The sequence below is a fragment of the Akebia trifoliata genome, chromosome 2, assembly GCF_017979445.1.
Source record: "Akebia trifoliata isolate Shusen 1 chromosome 2, ASM1797944v1, whole genome shotgun sequence".
NCBI lineage: Eukaryota > Viridiplantae > Streptophyta > Magnoliopsida > Ranunculales > Lardizabalaceae > Akebia > Akebia trifoliata.
The window spans coordinates 12,432,977-12,449,559 of record NC_141376.1 but is presented as its reverse complement, the minus strand read 5'-3'; the positions used below and the strand labels follow the sequence as shown (position 1 = coordinate 12,449,559).

Below are 16,583 nucleotides of genomic sequence, written 5' to 3'. Positions count from 1 at the left end.
CTTTGATAAACATGAAGAAGGTTTCAGAAGTCAATTAAAGTCTGTAAGTTAATATGGATTCCAAATCCATCTTCACCAACCTTTTTTAGACTATTAATCTCGTTTGCCTGAAAATTTTAAAATAAAGAGTAACGTAGGCATAGCTAACAAATGTTTCCTCACTTTAATGGGATGTTAGTATTCTCCACAAATGTGTTTATCACATATGTCCTTAAACGTAACTGTTCATTTTATTATTTATTAAAAAAATTAGGTTTCATTATAATTGTAAAATAATATTTTATAAATAAATTTTATAAGATTTTGAGATATTTGCAAAAATGTGGTTCCACAATTTCTTAAAAAATCTTGTTCTACTTGGTAAAAGATACTCATTTTTTTTTTCTTTTTGGGTCAAAAAGGAGAGAGCATGTTATTCTCACCCTAAAGAGAGTTAGGGATGGGTCAAGGAAGATGTTCCAAACCCTATCTTAAAGGCCATTAAAGGGAAGTACTTCTTGAATATCATTGAAAACGAGGGACCAAATAGAGCAACTGTGACATATTCGCTTACTCTAGACGTGGGAAGTCCAAAGTAAATATTAGCCACTTCAACTTTTTGACTTGTTTGGGTTTCTAACTTTTGCAAGAAGTTGAGTCTCTTTTCTAAAGGGCGGTTTTTGAATAACTTCAACTTTCGTCTTGTTTTGATTTTTATATTTTATTCTAATCATTTGAGTCGTGATAAATTGACTCGAAAAAATATACTTGAAATTCATTCAACTGACATGGCATATGGAACGATAGATATTTTCTTCAAGATACATGAGAAAAATATATATGGTTCTGTGAAGTTGAGTGAGTTTCGAATGACCTTTTTTGAATTAGTTTATCACGATTCTTATCATTTTCTAAATGCTACGTTAACCATGTCTCACTCACTTGTAATGGGGTTTTTATCTAATTGAGTAAGTATAGCCTTACTAACTTACCTTGTGATATTCAAAAATATGATTCAATGTGAGTATGCAACAAGAACGTAAAAGAAAAAATTCTATGAACTTCAAAATAAAAAACTTATAAATGATTATTTTTCACCGTTAAATTTTAATTTTAAATTTGAGAGTTTAGTAGCAATTCATTTATCACGCGCAAAAGAAAATATTAGTTTGAATTTGTATTTTTTAATCAAAGTTTTTTCCATAAAACTAGAGGGCTATGATGTGAATGTCTGAATGCTAAGTTGGTAAGCTTGATGACCCTTAGTGAGATTTCAAATCTTACTAATTTAGTAAGGAAATTGTTTTTCTTTCTAATTCAATCGCATGGTTGGTACTTGGTACTATAGAAAGCAATAATTTGAGTCCAACGGTTAGAAATCACCAATCAGTCACATTATTTGACTAGTCAACTCCACTAACTTTCATATCAAATGATCAATCAAATTATTTGTATAGTATACTAAGGTTCATATCAAATAATGATGCACTTGGAAGACTTTTGGCAGAAAAGAAAACCAAGAGTCGGGTTGCAACCCAACTCCCAGAAACGACTCTCGACTTGGCCAATTCTTAATTTGTAATTTTTAAAACAGAAATCTCAGATTCATTGAACTTGGACGAGATTTGGGCAATCTTCTTTTCAACTAAAACTGCAATTACAGAAAGATGAGAACCATCGAGTGTGGAGATAGAAAAGGCAAGGAGGTTGTCAACGGATTCTGAGCCCCTTTTTGATTTATTTAAATTTTCCTTTGCTGGATATCTTTTCTTTGGTTTCTAAAAAGAGTTTCTGAGCTAAAGTTGATTTTATAATTAGGAGACTCTATTGTAGGACCCATTGTATCGACCACAATTGATGGTGTTCATGTAAAGCTTGTGGGCCAAGGCAAAGAGAAAGAAGAGGAGTATGAGGTGAGAGAGATTCCTTTTAAGATTTTTATTTTTATTTTTATTTTAATTTGAGTAATATTATATACCAATTTACAGAAAAAGTAGATCAAATATGTTGCTATTGTGATGGGTTGTTTGACAGTCAATTTATTTGTGAGAATTCGTCAAGTTGGCTCTTGGGTTTAATGCAGAGGCACTGTTGTTTTTGTTTTATTTATGATGATGTTCACTTTGAGTGCTTTTTGTTTAATTCTATAACATAAAATACATAATGGGTTTGTTGATTTTGTTCACCATTTTGTGGATTTTATAGTTTTTTTTATTGTGTTTGAGAAATCAATAAAAATGGTATTAGAAGAATAATTACAACCAACCATTTTTTTTTGGGTAAAAATCAAAATTACAAATTGGGTATTGTTTTTATCACTAATCAAATACAAGAAAATCATATCTTGGCTTTTCATGGATGAATGATAACCATAGAAGATGCCAATCTGATGGCATTTTACGCGGAACACAGAAGTCGCATTTCGCTTTTTCTTTTCAAAATCAATTTCGTAATTCACAACCACTAATAGGACCACCACTATCACTATGAGAAATATCTCAATTGATTCTTTTTCTGAACTTTCAATGAAAAAAATATTCAAACAGAATTTTAGAAAATGGAAAAGTTTGCTAAATACTACCTACCTACTAGTCTTCTTGCATTTGCTTTCAAAACATCTAGGTCAACATTTCCTCCAAACCATACATTTTAATTCCATAGGCACATCAGTAATACAAGAGATAATTGTGAATTATTTCTTATAGTTTTAAATTGAATTATTTCTTCACTTGGTTGGCAATCTTTTATGTAGTTTATAAAAGAGGAAGGTTCATATTTCATAGATATTAGCTTCTATCAGTTTTGAGAAGTTTGACTTGGAATTTATTATAGCACCTTTCATGGTAGTGAAGGCTTTAGTGGGCATTCTTGTATGTAGCTTATAAAAGAGGTAGGTTCATGGTTCATAGTTATTGGCAAGCTTTGTATCTGTTTGAGAAGTTTGACCTGGAATTTCTTATAAAATTTTTATAATGAGCTTCTCTTGCACCTTTGATGGTAGAGAAAGGCTTTAGTTGGCAATCTTTTGTATGTAGCTTATAAAAGAGTTAAGTTCATACTTCATATTTCTTAATTATTTAAAGGGTTGTTATCTGTTTGAGAAGTTTGACCTGCAATTTCTGATAACAATCTATATAAGGAGGAGCTTCTGTTGTTCCTTTCAAGTTAAGAGAGGACTTACACTCGATACATATATTGTCTCACCACCCTTTCTCTATTTGGGTCTCTGTCAACATCTTCGATCTCTTTCAACTGAACTCAGTGCAAGTCTTGTTAGATAGGTAGTTTATATTTGTAGTTTCAGGTAGGATTTGATTTCACTATAATTTTGAACCATTTATAAAAGCCCATATGTGTTTTATGAAAATCAACTTAGTCTTGTGTGACTTTTATGTAGTATTGTTAGCTATCAATACTGATCAAGTCTACTTGTTTTATCTGCATTACAGGTAAATAAATATATCAATCTGTGGTTACTTAATTACCTCCATAATCGTTGTCCCCAATGGGTCATCCAACCGATGAAGAGCTTGAAACAAAGGAAATAGACATTGCAAGCATGCCATCCTCACGTCATCACTCTGACCAATTACCTTACATTCACAAGGTGGGAGTGCCCCCTCGGCAGAACCTGTTGAAGGAATTTACGGCCACAGTGAAAGAAACGTTTTTCTCAGATGACCCTTTGCGCCCTTTTAAGGACCAACCAAGGTCGAGAAAATTTGTATTAGGTCTCCAAACCATTTTTCCAATTTTTGAATGGGGACGACAATACAATTTAACTAAATTTAAAGGAGATATCATCGCAGGACTCACCATTGCAAGTCTCTGTATTCCTCAGGTAGATAAGATTACTAAAACCAAAAATTATAACTGTATTTGATCTCATTATCCAATCCAACTCTAACAATTATTTGATGTGCAAAATTAGGATATTGGGTATGCAAAGCTCGCAAATATGCCTCCACAGTATGGTCTATGTAAGTTTTTTTTTTCTTTGCCCATCAACAACTTACATTGGATTATAATACCCGATTGAAATTTTATGGTAAATCCCTTTCTTTTGTTTGGGGATTGTTACAGACTCCAGCTTTGTTCCACCACTAATTTATGCCTTCATGGGAAGTTCAAGAGATATTGCCATTGGACCAGTCGCTGTTGTGTCTCTCTTGTTGGGGACTCTTCTTCAGGATGAGATTGATCCAGTTAAACGTGCAGCAGAGTACCGTCGGCTTGCATTTACAGCCACTTTCTTTGCTGGGGTCACTCAATTTGCCCTCGGGTTTCTCAGGTAATTAAGCTTTTTTTTCGTAAGTATGTTGTCTCTGATTTCTTTTATTTTTTGTTTATAGATCCCCATTTAATTACCTGATTTACTTGGCCCTTTTGTAATTCATAGTATTTATTCTATGATACTAAAATGGTGATTTGGTTTTCATTCAGATTAGGATTCTTAATTGATTTCCTATCCCATGCTGCCATTGTTGGGTTTATGGCGGGGGCTGCTGTTACCATTTCCCTTCAACAACTTAAAGGTTTTTTCGGCATAAAGAATTTTACAAAGAAGAGTGATATTATTTCTGTTATGCACTCGGTATGGGGTTCAGTGCATCATGGGGTAAGAAATAACTTACTCTCAAAACTAAGTCAGCAAACTTGTCTATTTGTGATGTCTATTGTAGGTATGATTCCAAGTTACTAAACATACTCTACAATTGCAGTGGAATTGGCAGACTATACTCATAGGAGCATCTTTCTTGGCTTTCCTTCTCTTTGCGAAGTACATAGTAAGAGTCCCTATTTTTTACGATCATCTACTAATACCTTGGACTTTTATGCATTTGTTTTTCGATTCTTACATGATTTAAGTTTACAGGGAAAGAAGAACAAGAAATTTTTCTGGGTGCCCGCAATTGCTCCTTTGATCTCTGTTATCTTGTCCACCTTTTTTGTGTATATTACTCGTGCTGATAAGGACGGTGTGGTAATTGTAAGTGTCATGGATTTTATTATTTATGTTTTCTTTCTGAGTGAATTTATAGAGCATAAACAATATTAGTACTATAATAACTTAATGGTATTAATTTGTAATTTATGAAGGTCAAACATATAGAAAAAGGTATCAATCCGCCATCGGTACATCAAATTTACTTTACTGGTGAATATGCCATCAAAGGTTTTAGAATCGGTGTTGTGGCTGGTATGATAGCATTGACGGTAAGTGAATTCAACACCCCATTCTCTAATTGATCAAGTTCTCTAAAGTCTAAACCAAATGCTTTGGATTTATCAGGAAGCTATAGCGATTGGAAGAACATTTGCAGCGATGAAAGACTATCAACTTGATGGAAACAAAGAAATGGTGGCACTGGGAACTATGAATATTGTTGGTTCAATGACATCATGTTACGTGGCTACTGGTAAGAATATAGAAACATGTTAATCCATATCCATTCTTGAACAAAGAGACGTCAGTTATAGCTAAGATACTTGTCAATTAGAACTGATTAGTAGTCATACTAGTTAAACAACCAACTACTCCTACAGACCGATCTTGTTGGAGAGAGGGAGAACCATGAATATTAAAGGGTCACAGGGCCTAACTGGCATATGACACACCTGATAGTGGAGGAAAATATACACTCAACACTCCTCGTCGCCCATAAGGGTGGAAAGAATCGAACCTGTGACCTATATGAACCTAGCGCTCTGATACCATGTTAACCAACCAACTAATCTAATAGACCGATCTATTAGAGAGGGGGCGAACTATGAATAGTAGAGGGTCACGGGGCCTAAGTTGGGTATGACACACCCAAGAGTGGAGGAAAGTATACTCTCAACAAAACTTACAGCCTAGCATATTGAACTCAAAATTAAACAAATGAGGAATATTTGTTTTTCTTTCTCAGGTTCCTTCTCTCGCTCAGCTGTGAATTACATGGCCGGTTGCAAAACTGCCATGTCCAACATTGTGATGTCTGGTGTCGTAGTATTGACCTTGGAACTGATTACACCCCTCTTCAAGTACACCCCAAATGCCATTCTTTCTTCCATCATTATTTCTGCCGTGATCAGCTTAATTGACTATGACGCAGCAGTTCTCATTTGGAAGATCGATAAATTTGATTTTGTTGCTTGCATGGGAGCCTTCTTTGGTGTCATTTTCGCTTCTGTTGAGGTTGGACTTTTAATTGCGGTAAGTAATGGGATTTACCACCTCTCAAAACTTGAATTGATCTGTCCATCCAAATCCATGTACAGTTTTTTACCTTCTGTTATGACAGGTTGCAATATCTTTTGCGAAAATCCTCCTTCAAGTAACGAGACCACGGACGGCGATACTCGGGAGGATCCCTAGGACAATGGTCTACAGGAATATTGAACAATATCCAGATGCAACAAAGGTTCCGGGTGTTCTGATCGTGAGAGTTGATTCGGCGATCTACTTTTCCAACTCCAACTATGTTAAGGAGAGGTATAGATTCAGTGATCTTCTTTTCCAACTCCAACTATTCCTGAAGTTTTGAATCAGGATTGGCCTGAAAGTGTCATAATGTGTCTCTAAGCAATGCTAGTATGATCTAAGAATCTGTAGCAAGTCGTAACAATGCTCACAACCCAATTTTCTTTAGAAAACCCAAGGCCTAGAGAACATAAGAACGTGCATATATGGAGAGATTATAGTAACTATACAAGGGTTAAGCGACATCTTTTCAATACTTGTTTCATTTCATTTTGGTGATAGTTAGAGGCTCAAACCCTTCTGAAAATTTTCGACATTTTTAACTCTGCATGGAATGCATCTTGCTCTAGAATTTTGTCTGGCCTCTCCCCCCTAAATGTAGCACAATCAAAATTTGGCACATGTGACAGACATATTTGGTTATGAATTTGATCGACCCCAATGGGTTGGCCTAGTGGCAAGCCAAGCCTTTATAAGCTCCTCAGAAAGGATAGGTCAAGTGTTCGAAACCCACAAAGCAATGAATTCCTTGGGACCACCCTCCAGGGTCCGATTGAACCTTGACTCAACCAGTTGCATGTAGGACTTTTTGAGGGGGCGGTGTGTGTGACTGTGGGAAGTCTCACCCGAAGGGTCAGGATACCCTTAATATGGAAAGAAAAAAAGATGGTGAATTTGATATAACTGAAAAAGAGCATGAGATAATACATCATCGATTAGTCTTGCTTAAGTGTCATTGCCTGTGAGCAGGTCTAATCCCACATTTTTCAGAGCTTGAGAAATTTTTTATAACCTATGTAAGAGTGTGTGGGTCTAATCCCACATTTTCTAGTGCTTGAGAATTTTTTTTTAACCTATGTAAGAGGGACACTCTAATTTTAAGAAATTAAAGAACTGGGTACAAACTGAAATATAAAAAAAAAGTTTTGACTAATCTTTTTCTCAACTTCTTCAGATTATAAGTTTCCTGGACTATATATGCTATGAATGTTGTGAACTTGCAAAGGTCAAGGCTCACTAATAGTTTCTTTTTCTTTGACCATCCAACAAGATTAAAGTTGAGATGGTTAGGATCATCTGTGATTGAGCTGTTTTTTCAACCTTAGGAACCTCCTAGGTTCGACCTCATCCGGCCGTGGGTTCTGTATGCCTATTTATATCAAACTGTCTGATGTTCTGGTCTAAGTATGTTCCTCTTTAAAGAAGCACCCCTAAAGACATTCAAACCTGCATTCTTGTAGGATCTTGAGGTGGTTGACTGATGAGGAAGAACAGCTGAAAGCAAAAGACTTGCCAAGAATTGAGTTCTTAATCGTGGAGATGTCACGTAAGTAATCACAACTTAATCTAATTCCCAGTGTGTTGTGTACTAAACATGCTGAACTCTATGTTGCAACTCATTCCCATCATTTTGTGTTAATTGCAGCTGTTACTGACATTGATACCAGTGGTATCCATGCACTGGAAGAGTTGTATAGGAGCCTCCAAAAGAGAGATATTCAGGCAAGCAAGACTAAGAGAAACCATAGTAACATAAAATGGCTTTTTTTTTTTTTTTTTTTTTCTGAAAAAAAAAAAAAAAAACGCGTTTAAAACACGTCTTGTACCTCTGATGATTAAAACAATTAACTGTTTTTTTTTTTGTTGTTGAAAAATTTATGCTTTTTTCGTTTTAAAAATGTGCTTTTCACGTTTTTTTTTTTTCAAAAAAATAAAAAATTAAACACTTTCTTTGTAGTGTTATAGTTGTTTGTGATTTTATTCATGAATGTTCTTTAATGTGGGATTTGGTACATAAATTAGTTGGATGGTTACCAAATGGTAGTGTTGGGTACAATACCTAAGTGGTACTGAGCGCCGTCTTCACCATTATTTGGTTGAAAGCTAAAACATCAGATCATGGTGTCGCAGCAGTACTGCAATCCAGTTCTAAATTTCCTATCTTAGTTAAAAACAGAATTTTTATGTACCATTTTCTTGTTTGCAATAAAAATGCTATTGTGAACAATAATATATATATTGAAGAAATTAATAATATACTAGCTAATGAGAATATGCATAAGGGTTGGAAGTAGTACCATATTTATTAATGCCTTTGATCTTGTTCAGCTTGTTCTGGCAAACCCTGGGGAAGCAGTGATCGACAAGCTCCACACGTCTGATTTTGCAAACCTTATAGGCAACGACAAGATCTTCCTTACGGTTGCAGACGCTGTGCTAACCTGCACACCAAAGATGGTAGATGAAGCCTGATAAGTTCAGTGTGCACTCATCTCTATTTCTATCCATGAAACAAAGTTATCCAATAAGAAATCGAGTAATCTGTTGCATGAAGAAGATAAGAGAAGATTGAAATTGTTTCCTCATTTTGTTTTGTTTTGTTTTTTTTTTTTTCATAATCTCAAGTAAGAGAAACTGAACAAACAAAGGGAACAATGTTTAGTTGAGTGTGAGAGAATTTGGGGGATGTTGGGTGGTGGGTGGAAGCAGTTGTGGACCAGGGTGAGTGAAGAATCAGTTTAATCTGTAAAACTTGTTTACACTATATGTATACGATCTATTAAATGTTTTATCTCAATTTGAACCATTGTAATATCTCCATGTAAAGCCTTTTTCCCATTTTAATTTTCACTTTTCCTTGCAAGGAAGTCAAGAGAATTAATGTTTGAGAGAGAGATCTAACCATTATTTATGTTGGAGAGAGTTTGTATGGAATCGATGTGAAATTAGAGAGACAAAAATCTAAAGTAGATTGGACTCTAGGCTACGTTTGGATTGTGAGAAATGGAGAGAAGAGAAATTAATTAAGAGGAAAAGAGAAATTTAATTTCTCTCCACCACGTTTAGATTGACAAAAGAGAACTTGAGACAACTTTGAAATTTTAAAATATCTTAAAGAAATTTAGGGGCAGAGTTGCAATCATAAAAGATTTTATAAGGATTTCTCTCCATTTTCATAGAGAAAGCAAACTCACATTTTTTTTTCTCTGCTCTTCTCTCCAATTCTTTTCTCTTTTCTCCCCACTGAACATTCTAAACAAGAGAAATGGAGAGACTCATTTATTTTCCCTTCTCTTCTCTCCATTTCTGTCAATCCAAACACAGCGAGGTGTGTTGAAGATGTATTTAACCGCTATTTGCCTACTTTCGGTATGGACAAATAGGTCATTAATAAATGAGTGATACATTAAGGTAAAAGCAAATTAATTTAGGTGCATGGTTTAATCATGGTTAGGTTTGCTTATTCAAGTAATTTGAGAAGAGAACTCAGCTTGAAGAGATGTAAAGCAAAATTGAAATCAAAAGCCTGACAAGAATCCAATTCTTGATCATATAAAAGGGAAGTTTTTGAATTTTGAGAACTACGTATTTCCTCCGAGTAAATAAGAAATTAAATGCCTCAGAAAATTGAAACAAGAGCCACTCCTACTTTTCTCCATGAACATGCCAAATAAAACAAAGATACATGAAAAGAAAAACGAAGGGAAGAGAAGCAGCAATGAAAATCTGACCACAATAAACTTAATTTCTCTTAGGACGACACAAAGAAATATGAGTTTAATTTTCCATGGCACTAACACCTAGGTTTTTTTTATTTCTTTTTTCTATATTAGTTGGGTTCGAATCATTTGGTGTTCATTACTTCCCAAGTTCAAAACTCAAAACAAGGGCTAGGGCACTTCAATTGAGCCCACAAAGGTAGGGTCATGTTTAATAGTTTTCAGCTCATTAAATCTGGGTAGGGCTAGGCCCTATAAAATGCCAAGCCCAACCTGGCCATCTACTTAATCTTATAGAAATATTTAATTAATTTTTTTTAATACAAGTAAAATATATTTTCTAATTATAATTTCACTCTCATTTATAACCTTTATAGTTTAATAAGACATTCATTTTAACTTTGATTAGATATTCTTTAAACATGCACACAAAAAAATATATATTTTGAAAAATATATTTTATTCATTAAAAATAATAAATTTTAGAGATTTTATTTGCCTTGGACCCGGCCCCAGTCAAGCACGAGCCCGTTAGGGATGGGCAAGGACTTATCAACTTAGGCCCAATACTAGTATAGGGCTAGTCTAGGTAGAACCCACCTTGTTAGGGTTCAACCAAGCCCGACTCGAACCCGCCCATTGACATCCCTAGTTACGAAGTAGGTATCGGATATGTTAGTAGAAGAAGCAACCTAGAGAAGGGCCACTCAGGAGCTCAAAAAGGAGGGTACTAAAGAGAGAATCCTCACATTTTGGCCCATCATGGACATCGATCGTGAAGCATAGATGTATGTTATGACTCCAAAAAGATATGCATTTAACTTTCCACATCACCAATACCTAACACCATACCTAAGTATTAGGTTGGGTTCGTATCGACCCTTTTATAATGGGTAAATTACCATTTTAGGAAATGAATTTGATACAATTACGCTTCCAACTAACTGTTCATTTTAATTCTCAAAATGTGAACCAGCGAAATCACAGATTTTTCAAGTAACGAGATCTCAGGTTTAAAGTGACAAACTTGTTAGTTTGTATAGTGACGATCTCGCTAAAAGTAGTGAAATTTGCAAGATAGTTAGCTTAAACTTGCAAGATTGTCACTTTAAAACCTCCAATATCGTTATCATTCACGTTTTGGTAATTAAAATGAACAATGAGCTGGAAGTGTAATTTCGTCAAAAGTTGATAACATTTTTGTAAAGAGTATCAATTTTCTAATCCAATCTAATAGAATAACTCAAAAACTCATTGACATCGCATGTGCATGAATTGTAGATTTTTTCACTCGAGATATACAACTGTATATATTTATGAAGATGTGTAGTTGTGCATCCTGAGGGAAAAAATCCATGGTATTTGCGCATGCAATGTAAGTGAGTTTTTTGAGTTATTCAATCAGAGTTGAGTTAGAAAATCATTACACTTCGGTAAACATTACTTTTCTATTTCTTTCTCTAATTGCCTAAATTGAAAGACTTCAAAGAAGAAACCAAAATGGGTGGGTTCATTAAAAGAGTTCACATCGTATGCACCCACGGTGGAGAATTGAAACCCTCTCTCAACACATGCCATGTCACCCACAATCTAAGGAATTAATGCCCAAAACCTCTCCTTGCCAAAATTCCCTTGAATTGTGACCTATGTTGAGTTGTGGGAGGAGGTTTTAAATCTTGAGTCGTGATAATATGACTTGCTAGGTGGCATACTCAAATGACTCCATGACATGACAAGTTCATGTATCGTAAATCTGAATACCTCGAGATACATGAATGCACTTTCCCATAAAATCATAATGATTATCCATAGTGTGGTGATAATCTGACTATCACACGTGGCAAACTCAATCGCCTATCTGATGTGACAAATTTGAAAACCGTAGATATACATTATGCAGCCATATCTTGAGAAGCATACATCTACAATTCCTAAACTTGTCAGCTCAGGGGATGGTTGATTGAGTTTGCCACGTGAGGGTAATCAGTTTATCACGATTCTTATCCATATCCCAAACACAATTTTCTTATTTGGTATATTATTAAAACACTAGCGATAATATCTGACAGTCTTTTTTCAGATGATACCTATACCCTCTCTGACGTGGCATTTACAGAACCATAAATCTTTTTCTGGTGTATCCCGAAGCAAAGGGATTTACAGTTATATATGATTGGAACGTAGAAAGAGCGTCTGAAAAAAAGAGTACGAGCAGTGAAATTTAGATTGAGATATACCTTAGGAACCCCCCCAAGTTCTTAAACAGCGTGCTCTAGCCGACTCATGGAAACCAGTGATTTTGCAGACCAGATGACCTACGAGACGATCAGCTTAAACTCATCGTGAAGTTTGGTAGAAGAAGCCCATAGCTGATCCATCCACCATCTCCATAAAAAACCAAAAAAAAAAAAAAAAAACACAGAAGAAAGGCTAAAGTAATACTGTTGGTATTGTTTAATATAAGAAACTTCAAGTATTAGTGAAGTGGTTTGCTATAAGGAGAAAGTACAATAGAGGAGAGCGATGTATAGCGATTGATACATGGAGAATTCAGAATCAGAAAAGCTTCAAATGAATGAGAGAGAGAGAGAGAGAGAGAGAGATGGCGGTGGAAGGGGGGATGGTGGGGTAGTTGTAATTATAAAGATGGATGAGTGGAGAGCTGTGCATAGGTGCGCTTTGCATGCGTATACTCCAAAAATGACTCATAACGGAACACCTTTTAAAAAAAAATTGTTAATAAATACATATTGTTGTGTAACGGCCACTTTGGGGGCAAATCATGGAATTCGTGACGTCGTAAAGTGATTCGTTTTATTTTTAAATGACTAAAATGACCTTCTTTACTAATTTACCGAATGGAATAATTTGAAAGATATTTCAATTAATATACTGACCTTTTCATGTATACTTTACTATTAGAAAAATGTCAAAAAAAAAGACTTCCTACAATGATAATGCGTTGAGATGATGGAGGTATGAACAAAACATGGTTTTAAAACTCATTTTGACCTCTCATCTCGTCCATGAACAAGATCTAATCATCTTGGATGAGTCATCCAATTTATTCTAGTCGTCTCTTTCAATAATGACATAATGAACTAATTTTTGAGAAATACTATCTTATTGTTGGACGATAACGAGATGAATCAGACGAATTGTTTCGATCTCAGAGAAGATTTAAAATCATGATATGGAATCATTGATGCTTCTCCTCTAAATACAAGTGACAAACATCATTTAACTCTATATGCATACCACCACATTAGTGTAGTGACGAATACAGTGTTGTAATAAGTCCATATAGAACGACACTTACTATTATAATGGGAAAGGCCCAATACCAAATATTAGAAGGTACAAAATGTTCTCACCTTTATACTTGTAATTTTTATTACTATTAAGAATATTTTTATTAAAAATCAATAAAATTACAATTCCAACGTGGGTGATTGGTTAGATTCTTTAAAATTACAAAATTGATCAGTACCATTTGTATTTGTATAGACTTATTCTTGGAGCTCTATTAAATTTATACATTGGAAAATTTAATCCAAATTTGAAATTTCCTTTCAAGAAATGATATATGGGCAACTTATAAATTCTTATATTATTTTTTTTACTTTTTGGCTAAGCAAACGAAATGTATCAAATAAAAATTATAAATACGAATCTATTAGGGTCAAAAACACATATAGACACTATAGGCTGCTATACGAACGGGATCACAACTCTTTTTTTTTTAATGAGTCTTCCATCCCTAGATCATAAAATCTAGGAATTATAAAATTTTACATTTTCATTCATGTTTATTTTTTTAAATTAGACAAACAAGATGATTAATAATCAATGTAAAAATTGGCATTTTTGAATTTTTTTTTTCTTGTTATGTAGTGATACAGGACTATATACATTTTGAAATTGAGGTTAAAATATATAAAAATCGGGGAATCATTTGTTCTTTTAATAGTTTAGAATGGTCCGTTTGGTAATTTTGACAATTAAAGTAGGATCGCATAAGGCGAATCTTTTATTTTATTTTATTTTTTTTTCAAGTTGAGATATGGATAAGAGAAGCATCTATTACGATAGCAATGAGAAAATATAAGCTGTAGCCCTATGCATCATATACAATGATATCAAGCCACTAAGCAAAACAGATTGCTTCAAATAATGAATCAGGATCGTTCAGAATAGTTGGGGCCAAAATAGTCAAGGAGTCCAACTTTAACGCTTAATTATTTTAGCTTATCCATTCCAGACTCTCTGTTGTTGTAAGGTTAGAGGGTTTAAATCCTGAGGCATATTTCCACTAATTTTGTCGTGTAGCCTTTTATGAATGAACATACCCCTAATATTGGTTAGATGCATTTGGAATCCTACTTTACCAAAGTGAGTTGCTATTGCGACACCTAATTTTACTAACGCCACACCAACTTGCGCAATTTTTTATTTACATAGGTATGGTGTGACGTTAGTAAAAATTGATGTGACAATAATAGCTCTCTTACAAAATCCTCCAAATATAGTAGTAAGAGTTAAAAGTTAAGTCATATGGTTTTAAAACTCGCCAAGTCATATAAAACTTAACCAAATCAACTCGACTCGATCTGGTTAGATTTTGAGGTGCTCAGCCCCAAAATTAGATAGAACCAGCTAATAGATTAGAGACAACTTGGAAAGAGCCCTAATGATATGACTAGGTGACATATTCAAATGACTCCATGACGTGAACAAGTTTGAGAATCGTAGATCTGTATGCCTCAGGATACACATTTTATGGGAGAGTGCAATTGAACATCTCGAGGCATTCAGATCTACAGTACTCAAACTTGTCACGTCATGGAGTCATTTGAGTATGCCATCTGACAATTCATATTATCACGACTCCTTGAAAAATCGTCAACTCTGACTTAGCTTAAAAATGCGTCGGTAAAATCTTGACTAAGTTATTTAATTTTGTATAATATTTGTGAAGAACAAAAAATAAATATTATTATCAATTTTAAAATATTAAAAGTTATTTTTCAAATATTTATAAAATTAACATATTTATATTTGATGATTCATGAATCAAATAATGAGTTTTTGAGTTGAAACGACTTGCTAATTCGGCATTGGATGGTCAAAATAGATATTGATTAAGCATGGGACCCGCCGAAAGTTTCTTACAATGTGAAATATGGGTAAATTGAAGTCTGTAATTATATTTGGTTAAGTTTGTTATTTCTATACAATATCATATGTTGTTACTCAAGGCTTGAATTATTTTTGGTACAATGTGATCTTATTTTTGTGATACAAATCACCAAAATTTGTTAGATGAATAAAATTGGTGTAAATTTGTGGATTGAAATTCAACTTGATTAATTGAATCTCAGTTAAGGATTTTATGGGATTGATGGTTATGAATGTCAAAGATTTATGAGCATTGATGGCTAGGTTTTCTTTATGGATTTATTTTATTTTTTTTTTGTTAGATGACGAAACCAAAAGAAAAAGAGTCAAAAATTGATGCCGCAAAATGGACACCTACATGCGTGGAATTGGTTAAGAAGGAAAAAAGACCCAGCATTTAATGTATTGTAGTATTCATCTTTAATCAAGTGATTCTAGATAAAGATTATGTTTTATTATAATAAGAAGCAACATAAGAATCACTCGGATAAAATTAAAGGTATTTGGACTCGATGAATTAAACTAAAAATGAATAATGATGTGAATTCCAATGCCGTCAAAAATGATTGATGGGATTCTTGGTTGGAGGTACTCTTTGGGTTAGATTACCAAATAGGAATGATATATTTAACTATTCAAACTTATAATTTTTATTTCAAAATTTGTAGAAAATTAAAACTAAAGCACAATGGTGATATGAGAGACTGGACCATATTAATAAGTTAGACATTCTAATTGGTGGGATCTTTGTTATTGGAGAGTTTATTGCTAGCTCAAGTATTCCGGTTTGCGTCTATCTACTAGGTCAACTAGAGTAGCTGAGGATGAGCTTCAAAATGATGATGACAATCTTGAGTTTGTTTAAGAAACACTACCACTAGAGTCATAACCATTAAGTTCCCAGTCACTAGTCGATATTTCTCCTGATGTTGATGATGACGATATCTCTGTATTTAATGCACCATTGCACAAGAGATCTGGAGGTACCATAGATTTCCAACCCCATTCCAAATGATAAAAAATGACGGATAAAGTTAGGTTGGGACGATAGATTGATCGATTAATGGAAGCAATTGACTTGAAGACGATTGCTAGTAGTGCACCACCTCTACCCCTTCCCCCACCTGATAGCATTAGGGAGTGCATGGATTTGTTGGACGCAGTAACAATAATCATCCTTAATAGTAATTATTATTGATTTGCATTGAAGTTATTTAGTACAAAGAAGGAGTGCATGCATATTTTCTACTTGTAGCGAATGAATGAACTTCGTGTAGGGGTGGTTCGATAACGAGATGGAGGATGCCCAAGTTCGTCGTTCAATGTAGTATCTATGTGTGTTTATTGTCATTATTTATAGATGATTATGATTATATGCCACCACTATAGTGGTATTGACAATGTGCATTTTATTATTAATTTTTTTTTGCTTTGTCTGGATTGAAACATATTAGGTAATG

General features: G+C 34.1%; 1 protein-coding gene and 1 long non-coding RNA gene across 5 annotated transcripts; one reads left to right on the top strand and one right to left on the bottom strand.

The window, feature by feature from the left end:
• Positions 1–3,473: 3,473 nt before the first annotated feature.
• On the bottom strand, positions 3,474–12,624 carry LOC147409612 (uncharacterized). Of its 4 annotated transcripts, none has more exons than XR_015174692.1 (3): positions 12,183–12,615; positions 8,524–8,667; positions 3,474–3,610 (listed from the first exon to the last, which is right to left on the bottom strand). It is a non-coding gene; the product is annotated as an uncharacterized LOC147409612 (long non-coding RNA). The 4 variants fall into 4 exon arrangements; XR_015174693.1 differs by lacking the exon at positions 3,474–3,610 and adding an exon at positions 6,359–6,497 and having other exon boundaries at positions 12,183–12,620; XR_015174691.1 differs by lacking the exon at positions 3,474–3,610 and adding an exon at positions 6,386–6,521 and having other exon boundaries at positions 12,183–12,618.
• LOC147409613 (sulfate transporter 1.3-like) lies at positions 3,485–9,023 on the top strand. The gene is made up of 13 exons (XM_086430664.1): positions 3,485–3,820; positions 3,911–3,959; positions 4,063–4,270; positions 4,423–4,597; positions 4,701–4,766; positions 4,856–4,969; positions 5,080–5,196; positions 5,273–5,399; positions 5,892–6,178; positions 6,267–6,457; positions 7,687–7,772; positions 7,872–7,948; positions 8,555–9,023. The coding sequence occupies exons 1-13, from the start codon at positions 3,485–3,487 to the stop codon at positions 8,696–8,698; spliced, it is 1,977 nt and encodes a 658-aa protein (XP_086286790.1). The 3' UTR covers positions 8,699–9,023.
• Positions 12,625–16,583: the final 3,959 nt, after the last annotated feature.